Source organism: Emys orbicularis, chromosome 1 (genome assembly GCF_028017835.1).
Source record: "Emys orbicularis isolate rEmyOrb1 chromosome 1, rEmyOrb1.hap1, whole genome shotgun sequence".
Taxonomy (NCBI): Eukaryota; Metazoa; Chordata; order Testudines; family Emydidae; genus Emys; species Emys orbicularis.
The window spans coordinates 178,452,069-178,469,798 of NC_088683.1; the positions used below are offsets into that span (position 1 = coordinate 178,452,069).

A 17,730-nucleotide genomic window follows, 5' to 3' on the forward strand; every position below is an offset into this window, starting at 1 on the left:
GCTATTAATCATCTCCTGCTACACAGTACTATGATTCTCAGCAATGTGCAGGACATAGTGTATGTATTTTCAGCAAAAGGGTTTCCAAACTGCAGTGGAGCAACAGACAGCATACATATTCCTATTTTGGCACCAGACCACACAGCCACAGAGTACATCAACAGAAAGGGCTACTTTTCTATGGTGATGCAAGTATTGGTGGATCAGTAGAGACACTTCACTGACATAAACGGTAGCTGGTCAGGGATGGTGTGGGGTGCTCACATCTTTAAGAACACAGGACTGTTCAGAAAGCTACAAGCAGGGACTGTCTTTCCTGAATGACGGATTACTATTGATGATGTTGAAATGCCAATAGTGATCCTGGGGGGACCCAGCCTACCCCTTGCTCTCCTGGCACATGAAGCCATACCCCAGCCACCTCAACAGCATCAAGGCAAGATTCAACTACTGGCTCAGCAGGTACAGAATGACAGTTAAATGAGCTTTTGGTAGGGACATTGGCGTTGTTTACTCACAAGCCTGGATCAGAGTGAAAAAAGCACCCCAATGATTATATCTGCCTCATGTGTCCTGCATAGTATCTGTGAAGCAAAGGTGGAAAAGTTGCCACCGGGCTGGAAACGGAGGTGAAGAGGCTGTCTGCTGAGTTTGAACCACCAGACACAGAAGAGCTCAACGCATAGCTATACGGCTCAGGGAGGCTTTGAAAGAGCACTTTAACAGTAAGCCCTTGTAATGTCTTGCAGCATACCGTACTCTACCCGTCTCTGCTAAATTGGGGCCTCTTAGGAATTGTGTGTTGCTTGGTGTATGTCTATGAATATAGCTCTTTCAATGCAACTATTAAATTTTGCAATGCTTGCTGCACATCTATGATTATTACACCGTGTTTGTCACTGATCCTATGCGTTGTGTCACACTGTACAGTAGCAAGTAGGTGGGTGCTTTCAGAACTACTAGGCACTCTGCAACATATGTTGTGAACTAGTAAACAGGAATGATTTTCCAAATAATACAATTTTATTCAGTACCAAAATCAGTGGGGAAAAAAAGTCTGTAATTTAAAAGCAAATACATAAAAAACTTAACAAGGGGAAAAAACATTCATGTCCATTTTGCCTACACATACAGCAACAGTGGCTTTCACAAGTCAGCATATGTGAAGCTTGCTGTGTCCTTAATGTCACCTAGCATGAAGTGGTAGGGGTAGGAATGCAGGTCCTGACGCCATGTGACAGGAGGTGTAAGGAGCTGCTGAAATGGAGTAATGCAAAGGGAGGCGAACCCATGATTGTTGAATGTGCAGGCAGTGGTGTTGGGACAATTTTCATAGTGGGGGTGCTGAAAGCCATTGAACAAAACTCTAAACCCTTTATATGATGGAAACCACTTCAAGCCAGGGGGTGCTGCCGCACCCTCAGCACCACTAGTTCCAGCACCCCTGCCTGCAGGTCCACAAGAGTCTGCAGCATCTGTGTTTGCCAACGGAAAAGCCCCATTATGTCCTGATGCGTCTCCCTCTCTTTTTTCCTGCTGGGACTCTCTCCTCTCTACTCTTCCCTTCTCCAGGCTGCCAGCCGTATTCACCCTGAAGGCCCTTTGCTCACGGTCTGATCAGCACTGGTTACAGGATCTCATTGAACATGTAATTGCAAGTCCTCTTCTTTCACCTTATCTGGCTCAGGCATTCCACGGATCTGCAGGGGGAACCCCTCAATGCCACAACAGCAGTAGCTGCAGATAAAACACACAGTTGGTGTGTATTGGTACCATCATCAATACAGTCACAAGAGAAAGCGAAAGTTAAGATTCAAAACACCCTTCCCTTGCTCCTCTAAAGTTTTACACAAGACGTGCTTATTGACACTTCAATAAGGGGTGGTTATTTTATCAGGTATCTTATTCCTGAAGGTAACAAAGGCAGAGAAAGCACAGCTGCTGCTGGGGGCCCATATATTGTTAGCCTATGTACTGCAATGGTGCCTGTCGAAGGTATTGCTGACTGGTGTGGGAAAGCAGCCCACCATCGAAGAAGAAATAAGGCAGCCATCCCTAGAAACCTTCAGGAGAGGATTGCAGAGTACCCCCATGGAAGTCTCATTGAGATCTCTCAGGATTAAAGGGACATTCCTGTGTACATAAATAAACTGCTCCGCATGGGCCCCCTTGCCTAACTCTATAGGGGAATTAAAAGCAGATAATACCACTACTTCTCTTCATAGTACCACTACCTATTCTAGTACTAGTAAATTAATGTAAAGTCAGTAGCTGCGTCCTGTTAAGTTGGGGGCGCCATCACAGTAATGGGAAATAAATTTACATACTTACCCAAAGATCCTTCCCCTGCATCAGGCTCTCCCATGCTTGACTGCCAGGACTGACTGGATTGCAGTAGAGTATCAAACAGGTACTGGCTCGGGGCATAGCTAGACCTCCCAGTCACGCGTCCCCCATCCTCCTCTTCCTTCTCCTCCTCCTCGCTGCTCACACTAGGGGCCTGTGACTTGGCTCCTCGGAAATATCCACACTGGTATGCGGGGTGGATAAGGAGGTCTCCGCCAAGTATGACATGCAGCTCTTTGTAAAAGCGGCAGGTTTGCGGCTCAGCATCAGATTGACTGTTGGCCTCTCTGGCTTTCTGATATGCCATCTGCAGTTCCTTTGCTTTCACGCAACACTGCTGTTGATCCCTTTCATACCCATTCTCCTGCATCCCCCATGCAATCTACTCAGATGTCAACATTTCTACAGTTGGTCCATAGCTGTGCTTGCACAGTCTCTTTTCCCCACAGGCCAAGGAGATTCAATATTTCCTGTCTACTCCAGGCAGGAGCACTTCCGGACTGCGTAGCCAGCATGGCCCGCTGCACACAACAACAGAGAGCTGGAAAAGGCATTTCAAAAATATGCAGGGTTTTAAAGGAGCATGGGGCCTTCCAGTCTTCTGTGACCCTGAGCAGTGGAGTTCACAATTGTGACCAGAGCACTCGGTGTTGGGCATTGTGGGACAGCTACTAAAGGACTGTTAGGGTTGACATAAGTAACCAAGTGTCTACACTCGTGCTGCATTGACCTCAGTACATCGAACATGGCTCAACACCACTCAGAGAGGTGGTGTTACTGTGTCGCTGTAATGGGGCACTTACGTCAGTGGCAGACAAATTTAAGCGTAGACACATGCATCACTAGGTCAATGCAAGATGGCTTACATCGACCTAACTTTGTTGTGTAGACCAGGACTGAGAAGCAGTGTCCCCTTCAAGGACAGGACGTAAGGAATGACTATCTAAAAAGTATCAAAATAAAGAAAACATCTAAACAATTATTGCTTGCCCAAACTGCATGTCCAGACAGACATGCACCTTATAGATGTCTGAGAACTCCAATTTGTAGTTAAGATTTCAAGACTCTGTAGCTGTGAGCATGATATTTAGATTAAAAGTAAAGTAAACAAAAAGTTTTAAAGACTGTTAAAGAGAAGATGCATTTCCTTTTATACGCTTTTACAGACCCATGTACAATGGAGATGTTTCTTTCTGGGTCCATGGGGCCTAAGAAGTGATCATGTGGAGCCTCTCTCTCATGGTTACCCCCATTTCATACTACCCTTCAATTTCCTTCAATTGCCCTTCAATTTAGTTGAGGTTCCAACATTTTCAAGCAATGTTTGGATTTCTCTGTGCCAACAAGGGAACACAGAACCTGGTGCAGTTCTTGCTCCACAAATTTGAAATAGCTCTTTTAAAATCCATGTAGACTCAACAGATGTGTATTTCAAGAGTACTTGGTACAATATTTTTTTCTGAATTATTTTAAGATTTGAGTCAAAATTACAGAAGATGATCTATACAGTGAACTATTACTACTTTTCTTTTTTTTTTAATTAAAAAATTCACAACACATTTCTGTAATTGTGCCTGCTCCAGAACCTTCTTTGGCTAGAAGAATTAAAATCCATAGCATTCTAAAATGGATGTACTATTACAAAGTGAAGTTTGCTGAGCTGTGTTTATAAAAAAAATTCTCAACAACTTAAAAAGTTAATGATGAAAGCCACTTTTTCCTATTCTTTACATACTCTTTGCTATATATTTAAAGATTGACCTCAGAAAGAATTTTTCCCACTTTTAAAATAATTTTGCCTGCGATGATGGAATGCAAATAGAACACAGAAAATAGTTTATTCCTAATCAGATGGTCACTGCCTCTGTAAAATACTATTACAGAACTATGAAACAGCAGGAAACAATACATATTAAGTGGTATATATAATTGAGAGAATAAAATCATTTTAGGTACAAATGCTAATACAAATGCTAATACAATGGAAAATTGTGCTTATTAACAGCTAAAAAAAAAAGAGAACTTCTTACCATTCATCCGTGAAGTCCAATTTTATCGTGCTTGTAGTAGTTCCTTCTGTACTGTAGTGCAAACTTAAAACTGGTTCACCTGTTCCTGCTCGTGGACTCTGCTTTTCACTGTCTGTAAACAAGGGTTGATAATATTTGAATGTGTGTCAGTAATTTATGTAAAACTGTTAAATAATGGAAACACCTTCCGAAGTGAATTAAGATAAACAAAAAATTCTCTCTAATGCAATCTGTTTTAAAGCCAGACACAGACCAAACCAAAAGTTAAATGCTTTGGAGTGATCGCACTGAATTTATACTTTGCAAAGCTTAGGGACTAGCCTAAAGATATAACAATTTGCATTTACAACAATGAAGAGGGCATATGTGGTCCTTAGATTTGGCCATAAGATTCCTTCTGATTTACATGGGAGCCATACATAGAATCATAGAACTATAGGGCTGGACCCCGAGAAATCATCAAGTCCAGCCGCCTGTGCTGAGACAGGACACCAAGTAAACCTAGACTATCCCTAACAGATGTTTGTCCAGCCTGTTCCTAAAAAATTCCAGTGATGGGGATTCCACAACCTCCCTTGGAGGCCGAATCCAGAGTTCAACTACCCTTATGGTTAGCAAGTTTTCCCTAATATTTAACCTACACCACTCTTGCTGCAAATTAAGCCCATTACTTCTTGTCCTAACCTCAGAGTACATGGAGACCACTTGATCGGCATCTTCATTATAAAAGCCCTTAACATATTTAAAGACTTATCAGGTCCTCCCTCAGTTTTCTTTTCTCAAGACTAAACATGCCCAGTTTTTTTCCTCCACAAACCTAGGTCAGGTTTTCTAAAGCTTTTATAATTTTTGTTGCTCTCTTCTGCTCTCTCAGTTTGTCCACGTCTTTCCTAAAGTGTGATACTCAGAACTGGACAAAGTACTTCAGCTGAGGCATCACCAGTACTGAGTAGAGTGGTATAATTAGCACCCATGTCTTACATATGACACTCCTGTTAATACACCCAGAATGATATCAGCCTTTTTGGCAACTGCATCACATTGTTGACTCATTCAATCTGTGATCCATTATGACCCAGGTCCTTTTCAGCAGTACTACCACCTACCCAGTTATTCCCCATTTTGTAGTTGTGCATTTGATTCTTCCTTCCTAATTGAAGTACTTTGCACTTGGGTTTATTGAATATAATTTTATTGATTTCAGACCAATTCTCCAATCTGTCATTTTGAATTCTAATCCTGTTCTCCAAACTGCTTGCAAGTGCTCCATTATCCAAATCGTTAATGAAAATATTGAATAGTACTGGACCCAGGACTGAACCTGTGGCTCCCAACTAGATATGTCCTCCCAGATTAAGTTATCAACACTGATAACTCTGAGTACAGTCTTTCAACCAGCTGTGCACCCACTACATAGTAATTCCATCTAGACCACATTTCTCTAGTTTGCTTATAAGAATGTCATGTAGGATTGTGTCAAAAGCCTTATTAAACTAAAAACATATTACGTTTACCGGATTTCCCCCATTCACTAGATCAGTTACCCTGTTGAAGGAAATTAGGTTGGTTTGGCATAATTTGTTTTTGACAAATGCATGCTCGCTATTCCTTATAACCCCATCATCCTCTAGGAGTTTACAAAACATTTTTTTAATAATTTGTTCCAGTATCTTTCCAGGTATTAAAATTAGGCTGACTGATCAATAATTCCCCAGGACTTTTTTGTTCCCCTTTTTAAAGATAACTACAAATTTTTGCCCTTCTCCAGTTCTCTGAGACCTCACCCACGTCCATGAGTTCCCAAAGATAACTGCTAACAGTTCCAAAATTGCTTCAGCTAGTTCCTTAAACCACCTCGGATGAATTTCATGAGGCTCTGCCGACTTGAACACATCTAACTTATCTAAATATTCTTTAACCTGTTCTGTCCCCATTTTGGCTTGCGTTCCTTCCCTTGTGATTTGGTCCTTTGTGAGCAGGACTTTGGATATCTACTATCCAACTATTATACTGAGGTTTGGAGTTTTTTGTATGGGAACGTGGACTATCATTTCATTCAGTGCTACATTTTGAAAGTGCTCCTCTTCCTCACCCCTCCTCATCATCTAAAGTTATCCTAGTGTGAATGTTCTTTATGCTGAAACTCTGAGAACATGAACAGTACCAATGAATACCTGGTGCACAGAGTTAACAGATCACGGAGAGTCTGTGCAATGGGCTCTATGGTAACAGCACTGCTCTATGGCATCCTTCCCTGAAGGAAGGTTCATAGCCAGTAGGCCCATCTACATCATGGACCTCCTGTCTACAAACACCACTTAAGAGGTGTGCAGTAGCCCATTCCTGCTAATAAAGGTTATGGGCAGTAACATCAAATATAAACTTACTACACAGGTGCTCCTTGTTCTGAACCTAGATTAGTGGGAGAATTCTTGACTTCTACGCCCCACATATGCCACCTATGTGAAGCCCACTTACTCCAGCCTCATATGAATTATGAGAATGTCAGTCACCCTTTGCTCTTAATGTATTATTAATTTATCAGTTGTTAAACATCAATGTACAGTCTTCCCTTTGCTGTCATTGGGAGTTTCAAAAAACAAAACAAAACCCTTCCTCACAAACCATCTTCTTATACTTGATCCTGCTGTGAAGCCACCACCCTACATCTGTAATACCATGAGTTTTTTTCCACGATGTCAAATAAACTTCAAATTCTACCCATTGAAGTCATTGACCTTTCTCTACATAACAACAGGGTCAAATTTTACTCATGCTTTGTTACTGCAGGATCAAATAGAACGAAAGTGACGTTGCTCACCATGTGCAGTAAGTCTAATTCTTTGAGCTGAATGTCCCTATGGGTGCTTCACTTCAGGTGCGCATGTTCCCCACGCACCTTTGATTGGAGATTTTCATTAGCAGTTGTAGTTCAACCCATGCATGCTGTTTGCTCACTCTGACCGTCTCTGCTAGACGGTACTGGAACCTTCCCAGAACCATGTTTACTCTGAGAACTGTGGGATTTTCCTGCTTCACTGGTACTGGAGGAGCCTTTTGCCTCTATCGTACCAAGCCTCAAGGCTGTTGACCTGGTCGGAGAGTGAGGTCTTTTTGAGGATGGATACCTTAAGAAGGGAATTAGAGCTCCTCTTCTTAGAATCTTTAGAGGAGGTCTTTGAAGCCTTCCCCTCTCTAGAAGGGTGTTGCGCTGAGGTCGAAGGACCACTAGAGACTGTGGCGACTGATGTATAGCGGGGGTTCTCCTGACCTGGCTCTGAAGTGGGGGGAAAGGAGCACTCCTGCATTAACAGTCGCAGCTTGATTTAGCAGTTCTTCTGTGCCCTGGATTTGAGGGCTCAACAGAAATGACACTTCTGAGAGACATGCAATTCACCCAGGCAGTGAACACACTTACAGTGTCTGTCACTGACCGGGATAGCCTCTCTGCGTATGAGCGAATACTTAACTCCCAGTGAACAGACATGCCCCTCACAGGGAGGATTTCCCAGGAAGAAATTAAACAATCTTTCAATAACCAGTAATTATCTGTTAATGTTGGTAATCCATCACTGACTATGATGATATTGTCACATTTTTCATCTATGGCTATGCATTTCACTCTGAAGTTCGAACCCTGATGCACAGTCAGCCAAAATGAGGGCATGGGAAGTCCATATCTATGATGTTTGATGATGCAGCTCAGTGACGCATTTCACATAAAGCCTGGAGACTATTTTGTCTATCCTGCCCAAACCTGTTACATGCTGATCTTGTCAGAGACCCCCAGTGAGTCCAGTTCTGAGCCATTTGCTTGAGTTCTTTGAGATGGATGCCAGCCTACTGGAGACTGCTCATCAGGTTATCTTTGAAGCACTTTTGCGGACAACCCTTCTTTCTTTTGCCCTGCCTCAGCTCCCTATACAAGATCTGTTTTGGGAGACAGTGGTCTTCCATTCTGATGACATGTCTGGTCCACCTAAGTTGTGCTCTCAGTAGCATTTCCTCAATGCTGGTTGTGTTTGCTCTCTCAAGGACTTTAATATTGGTCACTCTGTCCTGCCAGCAAATGCTCATTATTGAGCAGAGGGAGCACATGTGAAATTGCTCAAGCTGTTTAATGTGCCATCTATAGAGAATCCATGTCTCAGATCCATACAAGAGAGATGTTAGGACCACTGCACTGTAGATATTCAATTTGATGGAGACACAAAAGTTGTGTTGATTAAGGATTTTTGTTCAGAGTTGGCCAAGGGCCTGGCAGGCTTTACTAATTCTGTAGGCAATTTTCTGATCAAGGGAACAGTCACTTGTGATGGCGCTACCCAAATACTTGAACTGATCTACATTTTTTAGCTGTGTGCCTTGTATGAAGCTGGCTGGCGCTGGGGCACTGGAATGAGGTGCTGGTTGAAACAAAACCGCTGTCTTACTGAGACTGATGGTGAGGCCAAAGAGCTGGGATGCTTCAGAGAATCTATCAACAATGACCTGAAGGTTGCTATGTCTATGGTCCATCAAGGTGCAGTCATCTGCAAAAAGTGCCTTGATAAGAAGTCTCTCCAGCGTCTTGGTCTTAGCATCGAGTCTTTGAAGATCAAAGAGGGAGCCATCCAGTCAGTAGCAGATATAAATCCCCTGATCCAAGTCCCTCGTGGCATGGCTGAGGACACAGGCAAAGAACAAGTTGAACAGCACTGGAGCAAGTATGCAGCTTTGTTTCACTCCCTTTGAGATTTTGAATACATCAGAAAAGTTACCACTGGAGAGCACTTGTACTGTTAAGTGGTCATGGAACAGCCAGATGATTTGTATGAATCTTCTCGGGCAGCCCAGTTTATGTAGAATAGCCCATAGACACTCTCTGTTGACCATATCAAAGGCTTTGGTAAAGTCAATGAAGACTGCATACTGGTCCATGTTCTGCTTTAAATATTTTTCCGGGACCTGCCTTATGACAAAAATCATAGTACTATGAGCTGGTCTAAAAATCACACTGCACTTCTGGCATTCTCTCCTCAGACACGTTTGGAATGAGTCTGTTCAGTAAAATGCGAGCTAGTATTTTCCCTGCTATACAGAGTAGGGAAATGCCTCTGTACTTTCCGCAGTCAGCTTTGCTGCCTTTGGCTTTGAACAGTGATACAATAATAGCATCTTTGAAGTCTTGTGACATTTCTTCTTCCTCCCAAATGCTACTCAAGATGTCGTGAAAACACCTTGATAGCCTTTGGGCCTGCTGCTTTGTACAGTTCTGATGGAATACCATCCTTTCCAGATGCCTTCCCACACCAGAGTTCAATTGTTTGATGGCTTTCATGACTTCTTCAACTGATGGAGGGAGGTCGAGATCCTCTTTGATGGGTTTCTCGGTAATTGATCAAAGACACGCCAATTGACTGTCGATGCTCTATTGAGTAGACTATTGAAGTGTTCAGCCCATCTCTGCATGATACTAACAAACTAAATAAATTAAGTAGAATGAACTCAGCAAGCAGCCGAGACACGCACAATGCTGACATGCTAAACTCTGTTTCAGGCCGAGGTGGTTGAGAAAGAACTGAGGGTAGTTTGCCTGTACAGCTTGATACAGCCTCAGTGTGGGGCACAAGGAAATTAGCAGCGTATGCAGAGGTCAAATGGACACTGCTGATTAAAGTCTCCAATCAAAGGTACATGGGGCACGTGAGCACCTGAAGTGGAGTACCCATAGGGACAGTACTCAAAGAACAGACAAGTCGGTGTGGGAGAAAAATACTAGTTTTAAACACAAATACCTTTCCTAATAAAAACAGCAAGAACAATGAAAAACAAATACAAGGAAAATGGATATGATTAAATATGATATTTTAAAAGCATCCTCCAGGACAAAAGTCCTCCTTTGAGATAATGAGCCAACTGACAGCTACAGTGTTAACCTTTAAAAACAAATGTAATGTTAAAGAATAAGATGCTTGTTTTAATGGACAAACTATCTACATGCACAGCTCTCTGATGCATTTTGTTTGATAATAATTGTACACGAAGTCCTAATATCCCTGTTTTATAAGTGGGCATGATGAAACAGGGAGTCCCAGTGACTTACTCAAGGTCATACAATGAGTCAGTGACAAAGCTGGAAATAGAACTCATAGGTCCTTACTGCTTGTTAGTATCAAATACAGCCTAATCTTTTTACTTCACAGCCATCTGGACAGCAGTGTTAGTCAGGTTTTGTTTGGTTTATGGAGTATAAGAACTTGATTATGACTACAACAGCTTTGCCAGTGACAAAAACTTACATGTGCTGCATGGAAATTGTTTAAGTTGTCATTCACAATTTTAAATAAGACGTTAAAGTAGCATATCTCCTATTGCTTTTCCAGTCTGGATTTCTGTTTTAAATTTCTAGTTCAAAGCTGCAATGGACAAAATAATAATGGCTAGAATAACAGGAAGTTTTAAAACTACAACATTATTCACTGTACAATGGCAATATTTCTTGCATGACCATTCTAAAATAGATTTCAGAATCACTCTACATGCATATAATTTACTATAAGTATATATTCAAACATACACAACTCCCCAAGTAAAGACTGCTTACAGAAACAGTAAGGGTCATAATTCTGCCACTGAATACGTATATAAAACTTCCTTTAAAGTTAACAGAAGCCATTGTCTGCAAGCATATGTCTGCAAGCATAATTTGAACCTGAACATTCATGTGTGTATGTACGCTGTTGACAGATGGAAACCACTAAGGGTACCAGGGCTGTAGCAATTTGGTCTGAAAATTTTAAATAATGTTAAATACGTACTTTATACATGTTCTGAATAAAAAAAGTTTTTTAAAATGTGGAAAATATAAAGTACGAAAACACAGAGCTAAAATTAAGATACTTTTCTGTGAAAGAGTGTTCTGTATAATGCATTGTGACAATTATACATGAGCCTCACCATGGTAACCTCTGCACAATGAGTACTCACAGTGCAGCTCATGGCTGCTCTAAAATACAGCCTGCAGCTGCCTTATTCTGTCAGTGTGGGGTGAGGAGAAAGCTGATCAAATGCAGGATTTTTTTGCGTGTGAAATCAATCTATTCAAAGAACATATGAGTACAAAAAAACATTGTGGTTGTGTGCATTTACATTTTGATTGAAAATATGTACATTTATAAGTAAATAGGTGCTATCCTTGAGTTCATGGAAAGCGGTCAGCACACACCACTTGGTATCACAAAATGAGAGTGTCCTTACAGTACAAGTAGATAGCACTGAGTAAGTCAAAACAGAGTCTGAAGCACTTCATCACGAGAAGGGGACAGAAAAGGAGCTTGTGGAATCCTACCCTGTCCCCCCACCACCCACCACCAGCCAGACAAGGGAGATTTCCTCACTTCAGCAGTTGGATAGGAATGGAAAGAGATACTTTCTTGAATGGCGTTTGAGACGGACACAAAATAATTACAGTGCAATATCCTAACATTGCTTTGGGATGTTTTTCTCAGTGCAAAAATAATCAGTATCACTGAGTCATGAAGCCACCACCAAATATATTGCTGCACACCACTGGGTGAAATTCTATGGCCTGTATTTTGAAGGTCAGACTAGATTATCGTAGTGGTTCCTTCTGGCTTTAAACATCACAAACCATTCCAGGATATTGCAACGTAAGTCCCTCTGACTCCGTTTGCTGTAGCAGTAGTTCTTCAATACTGAGTACACATGGGCACTCCCTTAAATCAATCATCTAGAGAGCAATAAGAGCAGCTAGCAGAGTTTGAAAAAATGGAATTTGGTAAATGTTCAGAGGAAAAAGTGTGTTAAGACATAGCTGCGAAAATACAGTAGAACCTCAGAGTTATGAACACCAGAGTTACGAACTGACAGTCAACCACACCCCTCATTTGGAACCAGAAGTACGCAAGCAGGCAGCAGCAGAGACAAAAAAAAAAAAAAAAAAAAAAAAAGTAAATACAGTACAGCACTGTGTTAAACGAAAACTACTTAAAAAAAAAGGGAAAGCAGCAATTTTCTTCTTAGTAAAGTTTCAAAGCTGTATTAAGTCAATGTTCAGTTGTAAACTTTTGAAAGAACCACCATAATGTTTTGTTCAGAGTTATGAACATTTCAGTGTTACGAACAGGTGTTTAACTTTGAGGCTCTACTGTAGCGGTAAACTTTCAATAGCTATTTCTTGGCTTTCTTCCTTTATAAAATTCTCATTATAGGGAAGTTGTACATGTTCTGTGATTAAACAGAGAACTTCCATCTCCAGAGCTATTAGCCTGTTCACAAGCCCTAACAAACAAGGTAAGAGGTAGTTACCAAGGTAACAAGCAGCAAATCAATACTGCTAAATTCCTGCAAATTCCTTGCATTCCACTCTGAATATATATGCCTATAAGACCAGCAGTTCTCTATTTTACAGCAGCACATTTGACGTAAATTGTGGGAAAAGTTATGACTATCATTTCATATTGTGCTTTGCCATAAGGAAATATTACAGGACAAAGTCCACCCTCCATTTCCTTTTAAGCAAAAAAAGTGAACTTTTATCTCCCTTTGTAATTAGAAAGATCTGGAATTGAAATACTTTCTTCAATCATGTAAAAAGGAAAATTACACTAATAAATCCACTTATTTGCTCAGAAAACTACATCCGTGCAAAACAAGTTCACAAAAATTCTAGCTTTTCTCTGTGCGATACTAACAGTACAGAGGCATGTTACCAGATCACATTTGGCCTGGTTGGAAGTTAGAGACTAAGGACTCTACTCTCCCATCCCTTAGGAGGCATCTCGATTTTTGTGTAATTGAAGGTAATTAGCAAAAGTTGTATTGAATATGTAAAATTGTTTATATACTCAGGAAAAAAAAAAAAGAGTATAAAGCTTTAAAAATATAATTAGCAATGTATTTTAATGGAGTCTGATAATCATTCACACTCCCACATCCTGAGATTTTGAAGTCCCTTCCTGATTCCAGCTGTCAAGCAGTCTGCATCATGATCTCTCCCCAGGCCCCACTCCATTCCTCACTATACCCAACGTTAACCTCCCAATTCCAGGAAAAGCAGATCAATAGTGTCAAAATATAAAGGCAGTAGTGGTCGTTCTAAGACATATTTTGGGGGGGAAACTTAAAGATATTTCCTTCTAAGTGAGAGGGTCAAAATGTAATCTATGTCAGGGGACAGGAATGAGTTCCATACTGAGGCTCACAACAACAAAACCACAATCACCAGCTGACTTTAGACGCAATGGTGAAAATCCTAAATAGTGAAAATACCAGTCTACAAAAAGCTCCAGGAGTTTGCTCAAGTAAGAGCGAAGTAAAAACCCAATAAGAATCCTCAGGACTAGGCCAATGACTTTTAGAGAACACCAGCAACCATTCCATAGTCCAAGTTATACAATTTCTCTCCACACCTGTCAATCTAGGTAATGGCTTAAAGAAACAATACCGCCCTTAAACAGTGACCACCCATTACTGAATTGCAGCCAGTGCTGAGGTGAAACACCAAATGAAGAAAATCACAGGGCTTTGGAGCGGAGCCTGGAGCCGGAGCCGCTCCGGAGCAGTGGAGCTGCAGGTTTTTGCCTGGAGCTGGAGCACAGCTCCAAAGCCCTGGAAAATCATGTTCCATTTGAAAATACAAGATTAAATACAGGTAGGCAGAAATTAACCACCCCACACAGGAATGTGGCTAGAATAGTGGGATTATGAAATCATGATAAATGCTATAAGATCTTTAGTGACCAGAAGTGGACATAAAAGATGGCAATACCAAGAGCACCGTCTGCTCTAACGGCAAGCTAACAAAATCAGAGGGAAAAGTACCATATACTGAAGCACCAACAACTTCCTGCACCAGCTAGCAGTTCCTTGGAGATTTCCCATCAAAATACGGACCCCACCTGATATTGTTTAATTTAAGAGAATTCAATGATGATATGGATGCAGAATACAGTCAGCTTTTTATTCTGCTGACCATCTGATAGGAGATAAATCCTCTAACAAACTATTTCCTCATCCAGATTCCCAATCCACCACAGTTCTAGTGACATTAACTTTCTCTTCTGGTGATCCTAAGATCACAGTAGGAGAGTCATTGTCTTAAATAAGTGATCATAAAGTAGGTTTACCATTAAGTTTTAGATAAACAGATATATTTATTTTTATTACATATAAAAAACTGATTTGTAAGAGGAAATCTCCATACATCAGCACAACAGCATAAACACTATGGAAGAATGCAACTATTAGAAATTAAGTTCTATTTCATTTATGTAATTACCTATTCTAAGATGCAAGGCAGTTCTAAGGGCAAGCGAACCAGCGTGGAAAGATAACAAGGAAACTTCCAAACCTTGCCTGATTTCTGGGACCAAAGCATCTTGAAGGTTCATGGTTTCATTTTTGTTATCAACTCAACACTTCCGGATTCCAGCTGTGACTGGAACAGACAAGTCTCTTTCTGAGCTTTCTAGTCATGTTTTGAAGATTTAAGGGCTGAGATAAGCATCCAAATCTTCTGAGGCTCACCCTTCAGGGTGGGAGGGTCCCAGAACTCAGGCTCCCGTCCAAGCCCGGAAGTCTACACAGTAATGAAAGAGCTCTGCAGCCCAAGTCAGTGGGCACAGTCCAGCGATGGATTTTTCTTCGCTGTGTAGACATTCCCAGAGGAGACATGGGACCACTGATTACAGAAGTAAGGTGAAACAGCAAAAATTGCACATAGGAGTTGCAGCTTTCAACCAACAGGCTGAGGTAACAGGTGGGTGCTGCAGTGCAGCCCACTGCCCCGACCCCAAATCGGATGGATTTTTCTTCCTCAACATCCACACGTACCCTACATAAGTCAGGCTACTTTGGCTTTATCTGGTTAAAGGCAAGTTTCACCCAAAAGGTAACTCCCCTTAATGGGCCGAGAGGAGTTTACCATCTGTAAACACCAGTTTAAAAACTGATTTGCAATTTTACTTTTGATTAAAAAACATTTTTTTCCTAAATTCACTTACAATGTGTCAGAGTGGAGTATAACTTTTATGTTAAAAACATCAAATTGGTGGTAAGGGCAGATTTTTAAAAATAAATTTACACTACTTTTGCAGAGGATATCATTTTAACTGAGTATTATGGCATTTCCAATGCAGGTCTGCTTAAGGAATTCTAGTTTATGAAGATGAACAGCATGTTTATCATCATGAACTGAAATTTAAAAAGGAAGTCTGCATTGCAGTGAACTATGGCTGGGTATAGCATATTTCCTATCACACGCACCCTGTTGCTCATCAAGTGACATGGATCCGAGCTGTTTGTTAACCACAGAAGAAGGAGAATCTGAAACAGAAATGAGATTTCAACTTAAAATATAAGCAGCAGAAAACTGCATAGCAATGTCATGATCATACGTTAGTTTAAAATAAATAAGGTAGCAATGTAAGAAAGCATTTGGGCTTGTTTCTTAAGTGGCCAGTAATTTATAATGCATTTTTCAGCTGTGCTACAGGAGAAAAGCCACATGCTTCTGACCATGACACATTCCTTTATGCGAGCATTTAGTATTTTCCCTAAAAGTATGCTGACAAGATATCAAAGAAGCTGTGTTTTTCCCTTCCAGTTTCAGGCATGTTAACCTATACTATAATTGTACCAAAAGACTTATTGTTGCAAGGATCTCAATACATTTATCAGACTTTTCAAGGTAATGCTAGTTGGGATCAGATAACTGAGCTTAAATCAAGATGATGAACTATACCTAGAACTTCTATTGTGCCAGGAACAATACCTTAAGAGTCATGACTCCTAAATTCCATGCTCCCATCACCAAACTCAACTGCAACTTAAATTAAAGAGAGAAGGTATGCCCCCCGAGTCTTATAAGAATAAATGTGATCTAAAACTTCACAGAAGAATATGCAATATTAGACCAGTGTCTTCAAATATGGCTTTAGAATTCTCAAGAATTTTTAAAGCACCTATCACCATAGAATTTAAGAGCTGAGAAGAGTTTCCAAATAGAGCAACAAATTTGTTTTTTGTTTTTTTTAAATGCAGCCTTTAAATGCTAAAAGAACAAAACAAAAAAAACATTTCCAGTTCATATACTGAATAATTCAACAGCTCTGCAGACTCTTGGCTGCTATAACCTGAGTGGAGTCTGATAAAAATGCATGAAGACTTAAATTCTCAGTTATCAAATAGCACCATGGCATGATGACTTATATGAAGCTTCAGTTTATAATGGAATAGGATCACAAAAGAAGATTTTTCTGTTAGACATCATCTGTTAATAGTTCACTTTCGATGCATCTCATGGCGGACACATTACTGATGCAAAAATTAAACATCTTCTGTGAAAGCTATTTCCATTGTCATCTCTAAAAAGAACATAGATCTTATTTCTGTGGCATCCCTAAGTCCAGGTGGTGCACATAAATTAGTTCAGTATTCGAAATTTTGTAATAATGACTAAGCTATTATTCCTAGAGTCCTGTGCAGATACAAAAATGTGTATCTGCATGCGATCTGCAAAAATTGTCTGCGGATATCCACGGATTTGTGGAGCTCTACTTATCGTGGCCGGGCTGAGGCTCCGAGGCATCCCCCCTCCCAGCCGGAGCTGGGTTGGGGAGAGCCGCGCGGGCAGCTGTGGGAGTCACAGACCCTCCACCTGTCCTCGGCCGGGCGGGGAGCCTGGGACACATCCAGGTGCTGCTCTCAGCTCACCCACCCCCTGCACCCTGGGAAGGTGGAGGGTCCGCTGCAGCTCCCCATGGCTCGGCTCCACAGTGACCTGGCCGGGAGGGCGGGGCTTTGGAGGGGAAAGAAGAGGTGGAGAGGGAAAAGGCAAGGCCCATCCCCACCCCCTGTTCCAGTGCCACTAGTCATTGCTGTGTGGTGACCTGTAGAGCTGCCTGGGGGCTGCTTAGGCCTCCCTGCCCAGGGCAGGCAGAGGGTCCACAGCAGCTCCCCACAGCTGCCTGCCCAGTTTTTATGATGGCCAGGCTTCGGCTCTGAGCCCCCGCTGCCGCCCCCCAGCCACAGTCAGATTGGGGAGAGTCACGGTGGCAGCTGTAGGGAGATGCAGTGGACTCTCCACCTGCTATGGAAGATAAAAGTGGCTCAAAAGACATCTTTGTCCACTCGTGTCCCAGTCTTGTACCAAACACAGCTTGGTCAGTCCACAGAATCAGTCCCCTAGATTCAAATGCTAACTTAAATCTCAAGTGAAAATGAGTCTCAATAACAGTACACTCTACTTTCTAGTACATGCAATACACTTCATAAGAACTGCAAGGGAACCTCTAATTTAGCACAGAGGTACTTACACAGTGTGCTAAATTGTGGTTTCAAATCACAGCCA

At 41.4% G+C, this 17,730-nt stretch overlaps 1 protein-coding gene across 2 annotated transcripts in view; it reads right to left on the reverse strand.

The window, feature by feature from the left end:
• DCAF6 (DDB1 and CUL4 associated factor 6) overlaps positions 1-17,730 on the reverse strand; it is a 127,202-nt gene that overhangs the window by 42,979 nt on the left and 66,493 nt on the right. The window contains exons 11-12 of one of the 2 annotated variants that reach the window (XM_065397437.1): positions 15,645-15,704; positions 4,377-4,488 (exon numbers count right to left, since the gene is read on the reverse strand). In XM_065397437.1, the coding sequence (XP_065253509.1) occupies positions 4,377-4,488; positions 15,645-15,704 (172 nt within the window). The remainder of the gene's footprint in view (positions 1-4,376; positions 4,489-15,644; positions 15,705-17,730) is intronic. The other variant, XM_065397436.1, reaches the window with a different exon arrangement.